Source organism: Anopheles maculipalpis, chromosome 3RL (genome assembly GCF_943734695.1).
Source record: "Anopheles maculipalpis chromosome 3RL, idAnoMacuDA_375_x, whole genome shotgun sequence".
Lineage (NCBI taxonomy): Eukaryota > Metazoa > Arthropoda > Insecta > Diptera > Culicidae > Anopheles > Anopheles maculipalpis.
In genome coordinates this window covers 90,692,086-90,712,707 of record NC_064872.1, presented here as the reverse complement: position 1 = coordinate 90,712,707, position 20,622 = coordinate 90,692,086, and the positions used below count along the sequence as shown (strand labels likewise).

Genomic DNA, 20,622 nt, shown 5'->3' with positions numbered 1-20,622 from the left:
GGTTGTACACGTCGCCGTACACTGTCCCTGTCATCGGGCGACGATCGTAGCAAAACACATGCGCGCATCACCGAAACGTTGGTTTGGGCGCGCTGCTGCATCGTGCGTTGCTGGGAAACGTTTCGGGATGAATGTTTGTGGTGGCGTTTTGGGCGTTACCGGAACATCGCGCGTGTTGGGATTTCAATTTTGAGACTGTTGGAAAACCAAAACATTGTTGCGTGTCGTACGGTTGTGAGTAGATGTTGTACGCCCGTGTCTAAATAATACAACACTTCTCCATCAACACCGGGTGGGTGGGTGTTTTTGATTTCCAATCAAAAGTAGCTTTTATTTTTTGGCAGATCTCCCGATTTTATGCCCGTGGTTGTAACGATACAAGTGCTCGAGATGTTCGGCTTTAGTGCATATGTATGGGGAAGGTTATAAAATTGCTTTTTCTTCCCTAAACAATGATGAAAGGCGTACGTTCTCGGTACTGTAAACATAACACGCAAGTCTGCTTTGTACTTTGACCCGGCACAACCATAACATAACCTCAGCTGTCCCGAGAGACGTAACAAAAACAAACGCCACCCAATTTGCGCAATGTTGTTGCGCTCGGATCGTATTGCAGTGCAATTCTGTCGAGAGTGTACCATCATCCTACTAAAGTAGACAACATATTTTGCATAACCCTTGTGCGACTATCGCCGTATTTGTGTGTCTGTGTGTGACTTTAGCGCCAACCATTTGCTCCGATCGCCTTTATTTTATTCGTTGCTATCTTTAGCGGAATAAAATGTACTTGCCCTGCTTCTGAGCTATCGATTGCTTCATCCACGGCGATCACTACGTTTCGTGTTCTTAAAAATAGGCAACCATGCCAAGGAAAGCGTCGCCGGGCCGTGCCCATCAATAATTGGTCCAATCAACAGCTGTGCGCCGATCAGGAGAACATCCTTCATCGGAACCGTGAACCGTGGTTCTCCATCTATTTCTAACCCTACCCCGTGTCCGTTTACACCTACGCGCCAGCAGGCTACGAGCGGGTGGGAATACAATTTATGACATCCAAAACATGCGAGGGCAAAGTGTTGGAGGTTTTGTTTTCTTTGCTACTGTTCTGCCGAGATGTTCCGTGGGTCGTTATTTTTTTGCTCCCTTCCCTTTCCTTGGTGGAAAAATCAAAAACATTAAAGCAACTCCCTGGTTCAACACACTCGACCGTCTGCACCCGGTAGGTTTTACTTTTGCCACCGTTGGTTGGTGTCGGCAATTAGTGTCACCGAGAGCGCAATTCGACTGCAAATTTGCGGCTATACGATCAAAGGGAAGTGGATGGGAAGATACTACAGACATGTGGCTGGCGCCTGCCTTGGTTGGCAAATGCAATCTGCGAGATAAATTTGCACAATTAATCGCGGTCAAATGCGACCTTGTCCTCAGGAATTGCACACTGTTGGTACATCACCTTGAATGTTTGTTTGTGTTCTCTAACGTTACATCAGTAAAAATCATTGAAAATCTCTTCACTCGTTATGTTATGTAGCCACACTGCTATTGAACTCACCTGCAAAGCCGTTGCCTGTTCCTCAAAAGCAATCCTGGATCGCTGAGCATCAGCCAAACTTTCACCATACTGGCCACGTCCACGCTCCAACCGATCGCACTGCGCCCGGATCGCGGCACGCACTTCACCTAACTCACGATCAAACGACAACACACTGTGCTGCTTCTTCAGCTCACAATTTTCCGACTCCGTTTGCGACTCAAAGTACGTGCGCAAGTTCTCCAGCAGCGTAATGATCTTGTCCGTATCGAGCTCGCGTGCACCCGGTGGCTCCAACGCTTTCACACGCTCAATGATCTGTTCACTCTGTTGCAGCAACCCGCGGAAATATTCCATCGTCGCCTGCTTAAACTGTTCGTAGCCCTCTGCTATCGCTTCCACACTGCCCGGATCGGTTACCGTGTGCTTTGTACCGAAGTACTCCCGGATACTATCCCGGCACTGCATAATCGACCGTAGAAAATGTTCGGTCGCATCGGACAGCTCACCAAAATCGGCCTCAAGTGAGAAAAGCTTTGTCTTGATAGAGTTAAGATTGTTCTTCACTGACACAATGTCCTGCTCGGTACCGGCATCAGCACCGGCCAGCTCCAGCTGGGCGATTGTGTCAAAGCGCTGCGTCAAATCGGCCTCAGCAATACGGACATCCTGCTGCAGCTGAGCCCGCTTGCGACCGATGAACTCGATCAGATCGGACGGGTTATCGAGCGCGGTACTAAAGATTGGATACAGCTGCTCCTCCAGCTTGGATGCCACAGCCAATGTCTACCGGAAGAACAGGAAGTAGTGGAAACAATCGAGAAAAAAATGATGAAGATTAAATGTTCAAGAACTCTTGCCATGCGCTGCCGTGACTTACCTCCATGTTGGCAGCCATGATTTCCTTCAATGTTGTCTCCGTGCGTCGTCGACTGTTCCAGCTTTCCCACTCATTACTGACGGCCGACTGACGGTCGGCAAATTCGGCGAGTGTCCGCTCGACGCACTGCGCTGCGCGAGTTTTCTGCAAGTATGCGTCCCCGATCTTAGTACGGACCACAGACCGAGGGAAAGAGAGACAAATAAACACCGTTAACTGTACGTGAGTGTAATGGAGCGTAAGCAGGAAAGCCGAACCACCCAGAGTAGCCAGGAATAACGATATTATGTTCGCTTTCTCTCGTGCTCTCCTATGAATGGGTTTTGCGGCTGCTGACACCCGTCACCCGACACCCGGCCACCCGCAATAGTGCGGGTGGCCGTACCGGAATGATAGACCACCAAGCAAATGGCCGATAGTGTGCGATACAACGTACCGAACAGAAGGAAACCGCGTCAACTGACGCACTGAACACGAAATTCAGAGTGTTCGACAATTTTCTGGAGCAGCAAAATCTGGGCTAAAGCAACAATGCGCAGAGCAGCAATGCAAAAAAACGCTTAATGCGTATTCGTATTCGAGAAGGTATCACTTGCAGCAACTAATTGGGTTGCTTGTAGATTTCTAATATCTGGAGACTTTAATTAATTCAGCCAGCTAATTTTAGCTCAATAATTCTCCAACATTCATACACCTCACAAATAGTAACGGACACGTACAGATCGTTTAGCACCTTTTTCCTGTGCATCTAATGCCAAAGTTCGTGCCCGAACACACACCTTACATGATACCCGGGTAGTACACGAGATGTAGTGTGTTATACTACCGAAACATGAGACTACCCTGCTGACATCCATTCCTATTTGTACGCGATCGAATTACAAGCGCAACCAGCGTAAGAATAAGCAAGAAAACGTCATGCAAAGAGAAGTAGAAACCGCCTCAAACATTAATTTTGCTACATTTCCCATCCCATCGCTTCGCCGTGCCCGATGAGAAGGAAAGCATTTAATTTATTTTTACTAACTACTCGGCTGCGATATTTTCCACGACTTTGCCCGCGTTTGGCTCATTATTCAACGGCAGTCATCCGTTAAAACCGCAAGACCACCATGACCGTTTCGAACCCCACAAACACACCACACACACATGCACATGCACAAACGAAGCAGCAAGAAAATCCACCATCGAGCTTCTCCAATCGAGCAATCACTGCCGGTCGGTTTGGCAATGTTCCAACAACTCCCATCTTTTCCTTCGCACCGAAAATCATTATTTAGTATCGTTTTGTTGTCATTATTTTTCCCCATGCACTGGGATGACAGGTGTTGATCCTGTTTTGTGTCACCCAGCCCCACAAACACACTTACCTGCTGCAACTGATCGAGACACTGTGCGCCTAGCGGGCGTAGGCTTTCCAGCGTCTGGCGGATGTTCGCGATCGCGGCCAGGATGAGCGAATGATCCGCCGGGTTGTCCTTGAACGTGGCGAACTGGATGGCGTGGGCATCGAACTGGTTGCGCAACGTTTCCGCTTCCTGGTGGAAGCGGATGTACAGCTTCAGCAGGTCAACCCGCTCGATGACGCAGTTCTTTAGCGCGATCCAATGCTGGCGAAGCAGATCGATCTTGTGTTGCACGTCATCACGCTGACCATCGGCAAGATGCTCCAGGCTGGGCGTCAATCGTACGAGCAAGTTATTAATAGCGTTTCCTTTGATCTGGAAGGCAAAGGCATACAGGAGAAGGGAATGAAAAGCAGTCGGATTAATGAACAGTTGTCAAGTTTTTCAATGTGCTGTGTCTCGTCGCCAAAATTTCTCTGAAAAGTCTTCTAACAGTCATGTTCACAGCTATATCAACATCTGCTGGGGCGATGATTGGTTCCACCATATGTACATTTCCTTTTGCCGTTTAAACTTCCTATTTTGTTCTTGAATGCGTTGTCAGATGATGACAGTAATTTATAACGAACATATGGACCAATATATTTGATCAATGTTTTTAAGCAAACAGTAGATAAGATTGCGAAGATGTTCCATGGTGTAACAAGTCGTGACATTAAAATTATGTCTTATCTGTTTCAATTCTCTAGTCCCCAATGACATGCTTCTCAATAAAATAAGGCCCAATCCAATGAAATATGCGTAGAAAAAGTGAATGCAGCTGACACCGCATTCGTAGCAGCTGTCATCCGCTATCGACTGTTCACTATAGCCTGCACTAACACCCTATTCATTAACTAAAATTTCAAACTATAACTACATCTGTTTTGTACTGATCGTCATCAACTTTTTATGCGCCTTACACGTCACCAACAAACCCACCTCGAGATCATTCAGAAACTGGTGATGAAGCAAAAGACAGTCCTTCGCTTCGCCCAAATTCTCGCCCATCCGATGAATCGCACTGCCCCGTACAATGCGCTCTTCACGCGCTTCCTCCAGCCACGCAAACAGTTGTCCATAACGCTCCAAGAACTCGTTCAGTGCCTGTGCCGTCCGTACGTTTCTTTCGCTTTCCTCATTGCAATAACGTTCGAAGTGTAGTTTCCTCTGCTCGATGCGTTCGATCATGGCCTGTACACCGGCCACCTCGGGTTTAGTACGACCAACATCATCCACCAGCGAGTATCCCATTTGCAGCACTTCCCCAATCGTCTCGCGAATATCCTGCAGCAGTTTCTGATGAGCCGGCAGGTCATTGGATGACGCGGGTCGCATGGTTGCTTCGGCCACTTCTAGCTCAACCTGATCCAGCCGCTTAAGAATTGCACTCGCACGGGTAAAGAAATTACGCGACTGACCCAGCAGAGACTCCCGATGATCGATCTCTTCCAGATGCTCCGAACATGCATTCAGTACGGAGTACGCTTTGGCGCACGCTTCGTCACCAGCGAAACATCCGCTCGTAAGCAGCTCCTCTGTAGTTTTTGTTATCTTGAGCGCCTTGTCGCGAAGCAATGCCGCTTCTGGTTTGAGGTTTTGGTATGTTTCTAGCAGATGGTCTGCCTGCTCGGCCGAATCGCCGAGCGTAAACGAACTCAGCGTTTGGCTGCGTACGCGCGCAAGACATTGTTCGATCTCGTCTAGCTGTTTCGCGAGAATTGCTAGCGTGAGACACTGTTCTAGCTGTGTCTTGCGTGAAATCCACGCCTGTTCGAGTTGATTGCGCCGATTAGAAAGATCTTCTAGCCACGATTCCACCTGACCGATCGCTTGTACAGCATCCAGCTTGATGTGATTCGGGCGGGAATCGAGTGTTCCAATCTCTGACAACACTCGCAATCTGTCCAACATCTGCTGACCTGCCTTAAGTGTTGTCGCTACCGCACCGAGCATGTCACCGCGCAAATCGCGGAACGATTCTAGGAACTCTCGCACTGCGTCGATTTCGATTGGGATCATCGTGTCGTTGCAGGCCACCTCTAGCGAGGACATTTTGCCGTACGCTTCGCCCAATCGCTCAAAGAAGGCCACGTTAAGAACGACGATCTCTCGGCGTTCGGCCAGCATCTGCTTTATGTCGTGCCAGACGGCATTCAGCGAGGAAGCCATCTCCTCAATCAGTGTCGGATTGGGTCTTTCGTTGGATGCAATCTTTTCCTGTATTTTTCGATAAAATTCTTCCAGTGGTGTCGGCATGTTCTAAAATGGGAGAACACAAACAAAACCGGTTAATAAACACAATCAGTTCCCTCGATGCAAACGGCTTCTGATACTGACCTGTATCTGTCGTAACAGTTCATCATGTTGATTCTGAAGCTTTAGTGCATCATCCAGACTCGGGCCGAGAAAGGTGAACTTTGGCAGCAAATCTGCAACCTTTATGTACAATTTTTCTCCACTCTGTAACGGCAAGATAAAAGAACGAATTAGTATAGCTGCATATAATACTCATATTAATTAACCTGTCCATGACCATCAATGCGCAGTAGTGGCAAGCGCTTCCCACATGAATGTGTCTTAGCGATTGACAGGTTCCTCCTTCGCAAAAAGAAAGAGGTTAATTAATGCACAGACCGATTTCAATGCATTCTGATTTCATCGCCAGCAAACAGTTCTCATTGCACAAAGACAGGCAACGCAGTTATGCAACCATCTGAGAAACGTGAGTCTGTGACGCGCAAAAAATGTGCTTTTGGGGGCCATTTTTTGCGGTGCCAACGATCGGAGGCAACAGCGTGTAATCCGATCCGAATTGGTCCTATCTTTACAACGATTCGCCTTGACCAAACAGCGAACCCAAGGCACCCAAGCGGATGCGCCCCATACGGATAAGGTTGCCAATGCACTTCCCCGTGTGCCGTCGTTTGACAGCGATTTGTTTGTCACCCGCAGAGTGGCCCTAGTGGCGACGATGCTGACACACAATCCCTCTCCGGGCAGATCGTATTGCGGTACACCTGATGAGAGCGCCAGCCACATCCGATCGGCAGTGGGCTTGACGAGACGGGTGAACAAAAAACCGTCCCAAACGCCCTAGAGCGACGACATTTGCGTTTCCTTCCGAAATATTGGATGTTAAGACAGCAAAATTGTGGAGATTGTTCCGCGCAGAGTTTACTGCAACCATAACTCATAAGCATCTCCCGAAAGCACTCAGTAGGTGAAAGGCGGAGCAAAAATAATTGCCCAGCTCTAAAACCTTCCCTGGGCGACATAGACCTTCGGCAGGTCGGGACATTCCGTCGTTAATAGTTTTGTCCGCTCGGCGAATGCAGGTCAGCACGCACGGCCAACGAGCGGGATAATTTGTCGCTCTCCCCATAGTCTATCAATTTTGCAGTTCCATTTCACCGATTTGCACCGCTCGATTTCCACCTTTAGGCCACCGAGCCCTCACTAGTATGAGTTGTTGACTTTTCGTCGCGGAACGTTGGTCACGCTCAATCAGGGCAAAAGCTAACGCTTCGAAAGAAAAAAAAACCTTACGAGCACCAATAATTTGACACAAACGTTTCTATGCTAGTTTGATACGGAAAATTGAAAGGGAGGAGAGGGGATGGGGAAGATACATACTAGCTGAGAAGAAAGTGTGTCTGAGATGTGAAAGCCTACCGAACTGTTTTCTCCAGCGCCCTCGGAGGTTATGATCTCGTAAAACATGTTGTCGTCAACTAACGTCGTCATGGTTGGTTTAAGAGTCCCGAAAAACGACTAGAAAATGAAAAGAAAAGACCCAACGCTACCTTAACTAGTGCCAGATGATTCCTCCGGGGGCTTCCCCGTGGAGTCATCGAAGCTTCCTAAACATATGGAGCGGATACGTTGTCTGTCGGCTTCTGTAACTTCGGCCCCCAACAACGACTGCATAACAACAACAATTCACACACTGTTCTATGCTCACCGTTAAAGCATGTGTTTATAATTATCTGTCTTCAACGAGGCCCGCCCACACGCAGTGACTGTTCATTCACAAAGACCAGAAAGTAAAGCGCAACGACTCGCCGCTCGTTCGTTCTTGCTTTGCTGCAATCTTTATCGATTCTCTCAAACATCACTTCTTTTCTAAACATGTTTAGAAGCTTCTGGTGGAGGTTTAAAGGGTTTGTGGGGGACGTGTAAACGAACCAAATGTTGAATACTGATGGAATGCTTCAGCACAATAGACGGTGAAAAGCCAAAATTGAAAGTCTTTATCTGTTTCACTTTCTAAGCCGGGCGCATCCTTTCAAAGGCCACCTCGGTTGGTGGTCGGGCAAATCAATCACAACGATTGAAAGACAAAATAAATTCCCGGCCCAGCGCGCACACAGGGAGCCGCATGCGAGTGTTATGCAAACCACGTCCGGCACTCCTCGGACAGCTTTGGTTTAGGCCTTTTTTGTTTTTTCATTTAGCTCGAACGGTATTTCTTCGGTAACTTACAAACCGATCCAAAGGCACGATTAAACGAACACCACCCAGCAGGGTGCTTCAAGCATCCACTGGGCCGGTGCCCACGGTCACGGTTGATCCCGCTATCCAAACGGCGTGAGGAACCAGCTCTTGCGGCAGTTGATAAGGTGTAATGGGGCATTACAAGATGTTTACTTCATAGTAGCTTTTTTCATTTCTGCTCACTCTTTTCTCCCCATTTCAGTCGCAAGTAATGTCTTTGCTTTGGTTGGGCCCCGTTGGGCTACAAAATATGTTTCCAGAGCGTCGACCTTAAAAAACTTGAACGATAAAAAGTGAGTCTAAATTGCGCAATTACAAACACCGGCTGTTTGTGTATGTGTGGAGATGATTTTCGAAGCAGTAGTTTATCGGTAAAGTTTAATAATTGAACCATCTCGTTAACGAATCAATTAAATGTTCAATTTACTGTTGTTCAAGATATTCTGTTACATGCTCTTTAGTTCCGGTGTTTTTATCCCATTTTGGCAGGAAATTGGATTCCATAGGCCATATACTAATTTTTGTTTGATAATGTCAAGCGAACCTCAAGACTTCTCATGTGAACGAACGCTCAAGTTAAACGACATGATCCAGAGCAAGATACAGGTAGGATTTATTCGCCATCTTAAAAAAACTGGATCTATAAACTTCGCTTCTTCGTGCAAATTTATCCGGGATCTTGTACCACTGCTTGCACCTCGATTCCACGATACTTAATGCCCTTAAGTTAAAACAGCGCAAAGGAATGCACCACATGGAAATATTTATTGCTCCGATTACATTTCCGATAGGAATTAATGGGATAATTACGGGTTTCGGAGTAATGGAAAACCGGAAAGCTATCTCTTTGGTGAGTTGAAAAAGAGATCCAACGCTGCTCTGCCAGTGTCCCCATCGGGATTCCCATCACACTGCGAACACCCGGTTGCAAAAGGTCAGGACACCTCACAGATCAAATGCCAAGCCTCCCCGTGGCTTTTTAGTGATCCTTGAAATTCTACGCAAGCAATTTAAATTTGTAGAACAACGCCACGAAGGAATCCCTCGGCAGTCAGGCCAAGAATTCTCGGCACTCGTGAGTCGCCCCGTTCCCAATTACCGTTAAACATGCTTCCAAGTTGTACAGCAGCACGTACAGCAACAAACCCGTTTACATCCGATCGGTGTAGATGAATTAAAATTAGATCCACTGAACAGGAGAAGGCGAGCGACCGGCGGGAGCTGTGCAGTGGCAAGCGGGGCTCGAGACTCGCGGGATCACTCGAGAAGCGCTGATCATCCACCCATTGCGGGACGTCATTCTTATGCTAAGCGCGAATCTACATCGGAACGAGGATCGTGTACGATCGCGGTTCGAGAGAAAGTGTAGAGTTACTGATCTCACCGTGGTTGGTGGAGGATATATTGAAGAATGAAGGTTATTTTTACGCCCGTACCCTCACGGTATGGTGATGGCGATGAAAAATTACAAACGCGAAACAAAACCCTGGAGCAGGTAGGAGGAGAGTAGGAATTTTCCAGCGTTCGAAAATGAAATTCTAGAGCGGCTTTCACATGAACAAGATGGTGCAATTCGTATGTGAGGATTGCCGTGCTTAATAGGGCAAGGTCGCACCTGACTGACGAGATGTTTGGCGTTGGGAGATCGAATTCATCTTTGCCGTTGGAGGGCCGCATTTTCTCATTTTCTCACCAAGTGTTAGGTGAAGGTGATGTAATCCGCCAATGATAGCATCATTGAATTGGAAATAATAGTTGTGTTTCCCAAGCGCTATGGTAGTGACTCTCCTTTAAAGCAATACTTGTCACTGACCAGATTGAGGTAGTCGTTGATTAGAAAACAGCATTAAGCCATAACTACAACCGAGTATAACCATAAAAAAGCGCTTTGAATCGATTATGATTTAAAGTCAGGCTTGAGGCGATCGTGTCTTCCAACAGTGCCTGAAGCGACACCATCCTCCAGATCTTCGGCACGGTAGCCGTCTTGGGAGAAACGTTGATGAATCCGTTGATTCGCAGCTATACCAAATCAATCATGTTCTCTCACCTCTCATCCCAAGTACTGCTACACTCAACCTGCAACAGCCATTTGCCAATCAGGCGGCTTTTTTGTGTCCGTCAACAGCTGCACGTTTTGTTGTTGCCACCATTTCGCGGCTAGGTGGCGAGGTGTTGCTGAGCATTAAAAGTAGAAAGCACTGCCACTGATCGTGCCCTCAGCGCATATGTTTTTACACTTTCAGGTTCGAATACACGATCGTCGAACCCGGGTGAAAGAAGCGTTGCGTATGTGTGTGTGTTTTTATGTTAAAATTGTGAAATAAGAAGATTTAGATGATTTGATCGTTTTTTGGGTGCACGAATCCCATATGATGTTCCGTTGGTTCGGTATATGCAGCCAATATGTCGCGTCTTGCGGGCCCTAACTCGCATAATTCATTACGAAAACTTCCACTTCATCCCGATTCGCTAGTTACCATGGTGCATTGTGGTGGCCTTTTCTACAGCAGATTTACATACGGAACACATGGGAGCATCACGCAGCTGAACAATTCCCATCACACGGAATCTGGTTCCGATCACAGTGGCGAAGCAACAGCAGCCATTCGGCGCTCTCGGCTGGTGTAAGCGGACGGTAAAACGTAAAGATTAATTTTAGAACGTTGCAACACTTTTGCCACGAAGGAAGCGTGTAAAACGGCCACCATGACGTCATTTGCCAAACGGTGGCCAAACAGTGGCCAAAGCAATGGCTTCAGAAATTGCACGCATCGCTGCTGTATACAAAGCACACATCCACACAGAAATGGGTGGATTTAGGAGTTTATGGAGCATTACAAAGTAAGTTAAACGAATGCCTCGCTTAAGGAGCCCGATTTAAAACAAACAAAACGCCGGCAATAATATACGAGGTCACGGCACAGCTACGAAATTGGGACAGTTCCTTTTAACCGCGCGGCTTTGCATACAACTCGTGACTTGCGAAAGAGTCTGCATTTAAACACACATACAGCGAGAGGCTCCAGATCAGCTGCCACACACACATATATATATACATTTACCACCCCCAAAGCCAGCTGGAAGAGCCTCGGCTTGACTTGAGATTGCTTACCCAAATATGGGCAACGCCGAATGGATGGCAAGCAAAAGACAAAACGAGCCTGTTTACCCGAAAACCACGACCTCGGATGGTTGATACACTTGGTATGTGGTGTGGTGTACAGTATGAATGAACACGTGGAGGGAGAAGCTGTTCTCCCTTACTCTGATCGCAGGTATCGTGTGTCAAAGCGCCAAGACTCTGGTACCACCACCTGTAAAGTCATCGCTTGTACGGCACGAAAGAGCAAGAGTGAAAGGGTTCGAGAACAGGTTCAACCGATAACGACCTTTGTTTACAAACACACACTTTTTTCGGCGTCTGAGCCAACGAGCGCTACCTACTGCGGATTATTTGCGGTCGGCGGTTCAAAATGTCACAGATCCCGCATTAGATGCGCCATCTGTTGTATTTGCCCAGCGTTGTCCGTCAAACTGTTTGTGACCTTCATCCTTTCTCCATAACTCAAAGCATGGTTTTTTTGATTAATGAACACCTTTAGTGCAAAGACAACATCATAGAGCGCTTTCCCGGGTACGATCGATCGGTGTGACATGTAAGCTTGCACGATCATCTGCATAAACCTAGGACTTGTCGAATGCAAACTTCCATTTCTCCGTTTTCTTCCACAGTTGGTGGACATTGCCAGCATTAGTTTTCGCACCCTCAACTCTCTAGATAGCAAGCCTGGACGAAGAGGACGTGCCGTCATAGACTCACGATACTACTTGGAGATCATAGGCACACACAAAAAGCGCCATGTTTGGTAGGGTGCTGTGGTGACTAACACGAGAATACACTACACGCTTTAACAAGATGCTCCATCCTCCAATGCCTGGAGTGGATAAGTCTGGACACCCTTGGCCCTCGGGTATGGTCAAACGGAGCGCGCGAGGGTGGTGTGAATTAATGCCTGTGCGCTATTCTTGCACAAGACAACACGATGGGTAACGCAAATGAACCCTTATGTTATTTTTGTGCCTCCTTTTACCGTACATGTGACGCGCTGTGTTATGTTTTGCGATAGCTACGTACAAGCAGCCATTATTTATGAGCTACACGCATTGTGGTGTCTCGCCTGTCGATTATTTATAACCGCTTGCGGAGAAAGAGCGCACGTATATGACCGGAACAGCGGTGTACTTACTGTTGGGCCATTTATATTTATGAGTCGAACGCTCCTTCGCCCTGTCAAACATCGTCTTCATTGCAGGCAAACAGAGCGCTGCGCTTATTAAATTTTAGCTCTCGTAAAGAAGCGTAAATTGACATTCGATTAGCATCGGAGTGTTAACCAACTTCACCACCAGCCCTGTCGAAACCAACAACCATCCTCTGAATGATACATTTAAACTTCAAAACCCTCGCATTGCACAACAGCTGACCTATTACCAAGTGCGAGCATTAGGCCAGCTTAAAATAACAAACACACATTTGATGATCAATTACTGTGCCGATCCACATGGCCACTTGTTACCGGCATGTGCTCCACTCCATTCAATCTAAACTCCAGCAACCGCTCCTAAACTCCTCCAACACCAAAATTCGGCCTCCACAAATCTGCAATTGGTTCACCAACCAACAACAACAAAAAAAAAACCGTTTCCTCCACTGATCTAGCTGTCTGGAGCTGGGCCTCCGGGCCGGAAACGGTACATTCTTGCCGTCATAATTATAAGCAAGAAAGAGATTGAGCACAAACCTTCCACCGCCACGGCCAGGCAAAACTATTGGAGCACAAAAACGCACTCCGTTACGGGGTATTGGTGCTGCCCGATCATCCGAACAGGCGTGATCATGAATTTGGGACATTGGGTTTCGGGCGGGAAAATCGACGAAAACCTGCTGAAGTTTTCTTCTAAAGAGTGACCTCAAAAATTAAGTCCCAGAACGCATGGAAATTTGTACGTCTCGCTTGGAGGGGGGTACGGCTCGCGGGGAGGGGAGAAGGTTTCCAAGATACCGGACAGTGGTGGGGTAATCGCTCAACTGTCGATCGGTTTGAAACGATTTACAAAACTTCCTTCCCCACAGCGTAACCAGACTTTTGCCACAGCGTTTTTACTGACACATTTCACCGTGGCAGGTACTGTCAGCATTTGTTTTTGTTTAGTTCCGTATTCAGGCGCAAAATAAACACATTTAATGCGTTCCTATTGCCGGTCATGGCTGCCAGTATCCGAGTCGAATGCTAACCCGATTTCTATGGGCACGGATGCAAACGATTCGAGTGCGGTGCGGTTTTTTTTTTTGTTGTAGCGTAGGAGAATTGGCCCTAATCCTGAATTTAATGTCACGGGTTTAACAAATTTTACGGTTGTTTTGGTCCCACGGATAATTTTATGCTCGTACATCGAGTTCGAGCGGACATGTTTATTTTACAAACTCCACAACTGCAACACGGTACAATTTATTGTACAATAAAGCAACAATTTCTGCAACAAGTTTCCCTGCTCGTCCGCGACCACTGGAAACAGGGAAATTTAATGAGACTAGGAGCAGGAACAATTTCGTCTACCGCTTTCGATCGCACGCACCGCAGTTGTGCGTGCCAGAGGGCCAGAAAACCGTCACGACTCCGTGGGCTGCTGTGTTGTAGCATGCAACGGGATTTTATTTTGGGAAAAATCCTATGGAAAACCACCAACGGTACCAACCGGGGTGACATCAGCATCGTCTCCGGATGGTTGGGTGGAAAAATAGCTTCAGGGTGCTCTTGAGATTGCGTTTCTGTGCGATGGATGTCTGTTTTGCAGCTGGAAAGATGAAAACATTATTTGTTTCTGCTGCTTTCAAGTCGTAGGAGGAGCGCATACATTGTTTCCTTTATTTTACTTTAGTTTATTAACTTCTTGATGGTGGTGGTTCGGTCTGTGGTACCGTATGAAAAATTGCAATAATTTGAAACGCGCCCAGAATTGAGGCCCGTTAAGTAATTTGGTGGCTTGATAAAGCAGCTTGCAAATATTGCAGAACAATCATCTTGGCTATCATTATTATCTAGCTCATAATTCGGCGAAAAACGATTCGTAACCAGTTATACACACATTTGCTTGTAGTAATAGGGTGCTGCTACTGACTGTTTTCCGACCCACCTCCCGAAATAACGTCTTCACCCCGCAGTAGCTAATGGCCAAATCCATCTGGCCAATGCAAGTAAATTAGCAAAACATTCGCAAACCCACCACACGGGCACCTATGGCTTCCCGATGCTTGAAAATGGAAAACCGAGGATTGATCTTAGCGGATCGCTCGAACCACAGGGGCGAGCGGGCAGCAAGAAGTATGCGAAAATCCTCTACCATTAATAACAAATAATACCCAGCCAAGCTAAACAGTTGGTCGAGGTCTCTACAATGTTTACGCAAACGTTTGACTGCCTACGCGCTTGCCTTACCTCAAAGTCCGAACAGCTCAAAGAAATGTCGAAGAAAATGGGAAATTTATCGTTACACATCTGGGCGACAATCCTTTGCCACCCGCCCTCATCTCACTAGGAATGCTGGCGGGTGATCTGGTGTGCCGAATTGAACCGCATGGAATAAAATTAGATCCATCCATTGTAAATTGTTTCACCACAAATATAAATTCAACTAAATTCCACATTCTTTCCAACGGGCAATGGGGCTGACTTCATCCTCATGTAAAATAAAATCAGCACCGATGGAATCTCTTTTTTGTAAATAAATTTTGCTTTCTCAACCAGAAACGTGACAATCGAGCAGAGGTGTAATCGGAATGCGTGATTTAATTAATTTATAGCAATAATCAGCTAACGTAACCCCGGGGGAAGTGGTAAAATCCTTTGAAGCGGAACAAAATTTTTGTGAGTCGTAGAGACAGATAGAGAGAGAGAGAGAGAGAGAGAAAGAGAGAGAGATGACTTTCTATGACTTTGGAACATAATTTACCTTTTCCTTTTAATGTGCATATTTTTACTGAATTTTATTTACATTTACAAGTATCAATCGTACCGAAAATGGTACAAGGTGTTTACAGCGTGGTGAGTGCCATGATGGCGGTAACCATCTTGGCAAGCAGATACCAAGAGAAATTTTGGAAAATATTTACTTACGGAATTCGTGTGGATGATCTGATAAGGAACTTATCATTAATATTGATCATAAAATACCATAGCATAGCCGGTAATGTAATTCTAAGCTGAGTCAACAACTTGTCCGGTCTGAGTTGAAATCTTGACTTGGCAAAGTCGGTGAGAAAGCAAAGAAAGGTGAAATGAAAATTTGCAGATCTCTTTCATAGTACAATAGAACACTTTCCCCAAGTATTAGTAACACAGAAGCTTTTTGCACTAAATTGTATGCAAAATATTGCCAAAATAAATCATCATCCACCATCAACAATCATCATCTCCAACAGTGAACTATACTATTAACGATTTCTATTTGAAAATTTCTCACCCTAATGTGTATTTGCATCCAACATTTGTTAGCCATTTTTCGCATTAAATCCCTTTCTCCTGCCTTTGGTGGAACGCTGACGTCAAGCGCGAGTGTACCCTATCGGAAGTCAACGCTTCGAATCGCTTCTGGCCTGATTTTTGCATCCCCAAATCTGAACTGCGGAGCATGATAATTCCAGAGGAGCGATTATTCCTCGAGCCCTGGTACAATTGCAGTCGATCGCTTTTCTTCACTATCTCTCGACGAAGCAGCAGTAACGAGTCGAAATCTGCGCAGAAAACCTTACACCACATCTGAGCATAGTGGTCCAGACTGTGGTGAAGCTGTTGGGGCAAATGTGGCAACATTGTTTACATTCTCTTTCTCCCGATTACCCTGCCGAGTTTTGCGGTGCCCCGTATGCTGTGTTTAAGGGTAGTTTTATGTGCAGAAGTAAAACGAATCGAGAACCCATGGGCCCAACGCCCAGACAACATGACCATAAATTATGCCCCGCGTCGGTTCGGGGGAGGATGCCTCAATTTCATTCGCGAATCTTTCGCCATTTTTGTTCCATGGTCTGCAAGGCCTCTTGGAGCTGGAATAGGCAAAGTATAGAGGAGCAAGAACAGAAGTAGCGGGAAAATTATGATTTCAAACACACTAAACAATGATCTTTCGTTGTGCCCAGCTTCTCCAAGAATTAAGAGTTTAGCATTGGGGAACCTTTGGCAAACCCAAACCGATGCGATCTTTGCTCTCCGTTTTGTGGTTTTCGGTTAACCACGAACTGTGAAGAGTCTTTCCTCCAGAAAAGGGCCAAAATCTCGTCAATGTGCACAAAAACTTGGCCATCCTCAGGCACTATCAGCACAGCTTCCACATGAGAACTCATCGCTCCGTTACAGAACCCTTCCTTGACACCCGATTTCTCCTGCTCGGCGAAATATCTCCTTCTCGTTCGCCTTTCGCCTGAACATTAAACTAATAATACCACACCGAAAAACCGGCTTCTAGACTTGGCCACACTCACAAACACAAACACACAGGGTCAGAAATCTTGAAACCCTTCCACCGATTCGGATTGATTCCGTTTCGCGATCATGTCTATGTGTGTTTATGCACACGGTATATATGCATATTCGCGATTAAGAAAACAGCACAAAAAAGGGGCCAAACCCATGCCGAAGGAACGAGTTCTTTCGCTAGTGGTGCCGGCTGGGCTTTTAGCGATTAATGGAGTGTTCATGTTAACTTCCGACGAACCTTTACCTGTTGGCAGAGTGAACAGCCTGATCGGGTGGGATGTGTTATAAATGAGCATATTAGGGTCTGCATTTTGTTGAAGAAATCTTCAAATAGACTCATCACACTCCCTACACTATCGCTTAAAGGGCACACATTAGAGTGATAAAGTTGGACTTCATCAACGAACAAATTAACCATTCCGAAGCACAAACTTTTCCTTTGATTGCGTCGTAAAATTATAATTTATCGAACTTAATGCCTTGCCTGCTTGCTGTGATCGGGCAGATCGTTCGTCCAATTAGTCGGAAGTGGTTCATTGCAACGGGTGGTTAGTGCGGTGTAAAGCTTTTACTGCCACTAGTTAAGCCACAGGAGAGCGCCCAAGACTTGGCCCTCTTTTTTCCGAAAAGGTAGAATTCAGGTTCACCTGGCTGCGAAGAGCATAAACTGGTAAACCAAGGCATGCTTCGGCTTATCATAAAACCTGGTGCAATTCATCTTTCCAATCGTCACCCAGCTAAACACGGTACAGTGTTCCTTTTTTCAACCCTTTATTTTTAACAAATAAATACGATCATTACGGAGGAGCTCGGATCTCTCAAGCGAACATAAAAACCGAAGAGCACGTACCGGATCACGTTTGAGGTGATAAAATTAAAAGAAGTTCTTGCTCTAATTTTAATTATGCCAGCTGTTTTACGAGCACAGTACCGCTTTATTACACGCTTTCTAGGAATGAACAGCATGAGCTTGTCCCCCCATGGTGTGCGTTCGTTGAATGATGAAGCTATTCTAATCGAGCAACGGTAGATTTAATTCAAGTCCAGATAGTGTGTATTAGATATTTATTCTCTTTTTTGTCCCTCTGTTGCTCGCGATTTGTGTCTTCGATAAGACCTCCAACATCTGATTTTAAACGCCGGCGCCAATGTTGTTGCTTCTTTTTTGCATGCCATCCTAGCTCTAATTCCATCGATCCGCGGGCCTTGCGCTCATGTGTTCGAAGATGCAATTAAAACGTCCGCTTTAATAACAACCCGATCTAGAAGAGGACGCATTAGTATGCAACGCACCCGTGTCAGTCCACCGCACACAAACACACGCCGTACGTCGGATGAAGGTTTGTTCATGCGCACGGTTTAATAACTCGTTCACAAACATCGCAACCGTGGCGTCATCCACGCTTCCGAGAATGTGGGCCAGAAGGGATGAACGATTAATCGCGCACGGAATGCGAAACACACGAAATTCGCACTCAGTTTTTAAACCCGATGGCCAAATATGTTAGATTGTATGCAAACAATGAGACATAATTGACACGCACGCTGTATGGCTGTCAACATGTACGACAATTATTTGAATTGAATCCGGTGATAAAATTGAATTTCTCGGTATTGTTTGATGATATTTTTAAAGCATGTTTGACACATCATTTGTATTAATCCTAGCTTCGTTTGGAACTTTGGATACTTTAGAGAAGATAAGGGAAAGGGGTATAACTCCGCTGACCAGAGTTTTGGAAGACTAAAAGAGGACTCACCCAACACTACTGGAATAAGACTAATATTTCGACCAAAAGATCTCCAACCCCACTCTGAATATTTCGATGAGCATAGTTAGTACTGCCGATGTTTATTCATATAATCTCATGATTTTCTTAAAACGTACATGAAATGAAGACTTTAGTACACGAAAATCCCAAGCACCGATTTATTGTTTTTTAGCAGTAAAAAAAATACCACAGCCAAGGTATTTGCACTTTCCTTACATTAACATGCGTATCAGCAATCAGCAATGCAACCGAGAAAAGTAAGTTGTCGTTTGTCAAATCCGGTCATTTCATCCGGCCGCAATTGAGCCGCAAACCGTCGCATCAAAACCTAACCCCAACGTGGTCAGAATTCGAATTCCATCCACAAACAAACCACACTGTTGACGACCTTGACGGGGCGAGTTCCATTAACATACCGGGTGTGAGTCTATGCCGTTTGTTTGGAGTCTTGTTTGTACTCTTTTGCTGGCTTCTCATACAATGTCTGCCGTAGGTAGACTTCGGTAAATCTCGTACACCCGTTGCATGATGAGAAAGCATTACACTTTTCCTACATCACACGCTAGACTGCGTACGCAAGGGTGCGAATCTGCAACGTCGGGAACCGAACGAAAGAACACACAAACCAATTATCAGCGAAAGAATTAAGCAATAGGCAGCATCGACGAGCTACTCCCCATAGATCACTAATTGATTGTAGCGTTGGAACGAACGAACGATCAAGATCCAAAGAGAAAAAAACGTTGAAAATCTGATGAAGGTATCAGGCATGTTCTTCTGTGCGGCACGCGATGCATCCTCAAGATGGGTATTCTTCATGCTAGTAATTCTGCACGTTACCTCAACCATGTCCACAGCTTTACGATACTTTAGGGTAATTCGCTAGATATCCTATCTTACTTCTCCAGCAGGGGAATAGTTCGCAGCAAGTGCGAAGCAAGCAAACCGAATGATTGATGATGCCTGCCGCTATGATCTTCGATCTTGTGCGCTTGCGTACACTGGCCTCGATGTGAACTTTTCCTTCTCCATCAGAAATCTACCCCCACCTTTACGGTACTCTTGGACCTGGGTCAGAGTTCTACACAAAGCTACCCTACCTTAAGAATCGCCACCACCAGCTGCAGTGGACCACCCTGGAGCACGATGGTGCTGATGGTAGTCGCGATCGTTGCACTCGCTCCAGATGCTGATGATGTTGCTTCGGTGGCCATGTGCTGAGGTGAAGTCATCGGTCCGAGCGTTTGAGCGAAATCTTCGTTCAGCTGTCGCTGCAGCTCATCGAGCGAGGAGTACTGCCCGTCTCCACCCGGTGGCCTCTGCTCCATGCTTATCGTTATCTGCTCTTGTATGAAGGTTGCACAAATAATGCTAGGGCACCCCACGCACTGATGACTACAGTTTACAACAATTTCAACAAATTTGCCACCAAAATCAGAACTTTCGCTTTTGTTTGCTTGTCGTATTTTTTTTTTTTTACACACCAGAACGGAAATTCCTCAATATATGAGAACTTTTTCGCACTCACATTGCATACATTTTAACACACACAAGCACGCGCGTAAAGCTACGAATACAGTTGGTATTATATGTCGGAAGGGATCTTCTATAAACTAAATTCTTTCGCCGAAAACTAAAATTATTCAAATGCAACGCTGCAAGGAAGCAAAAAGGTAATCAAAAGTTAACACTTTAAAAAAAAGAAACAAAGAAAAATATCAAATCGAGCGGAAGTAGCAGCACCGCAAACACCCGCTGTACACATCTAAGCTAAACACGCACAAACATTCGGACCGCGACAGGACGGGATGCGCACGCGCATCTTAAAGATCCGTCGGATCGCACCTCTGAAGTACACGGATGTTGTTCCCGGGCGTCTATCTTTTTTCTCGTCGGAACACATTTGCGTTGAGTTGAAAATTGAGAAAACTAATCTTCTTTCCACCAAGCCCTTGTATTTCATACTTTTTCACCCGCTATGTTCAAATAACCGGCTGGGAGTTGTCGACGACGCCACAGGCGC

The 20,622-nt window shown here is 46.0% G+C and overlaps 1 protein-coding gene across 1 annotated transcript in view; it reads right to left on the bottom strand.

Moving 5' to 3' along the window:
- LOC126563475 (titin) overlaps nt 1–19,939 on the bottom strand; it is a 136,839-nt gene extending 116,900 nt beyond the window's left edge. Inside the window, 6 exon segments of the mRNA XM_050220120.1 lie at nt 1,553–2,317; nt 2,412–2,576; nt 3,782–4,132; nt 4,739–6,058; nt 6,137–6,259; nt 19,700–19,939. Of these exon segments, the coding sequence (XP_050076077.1) occupies nt 1,553–2,317; nt 2,412–2,576; nt 3,782–4,132; nt 4,739–6,058; nt 6,137–6,259; nt 19,700–19,927 (2,952 nt within the window). The 5' untranslated portion in view covers nt 19,928–19,939.
- Between the last annotated feature and the right edge of the window lie 683 nt (nt 19,940–20,622).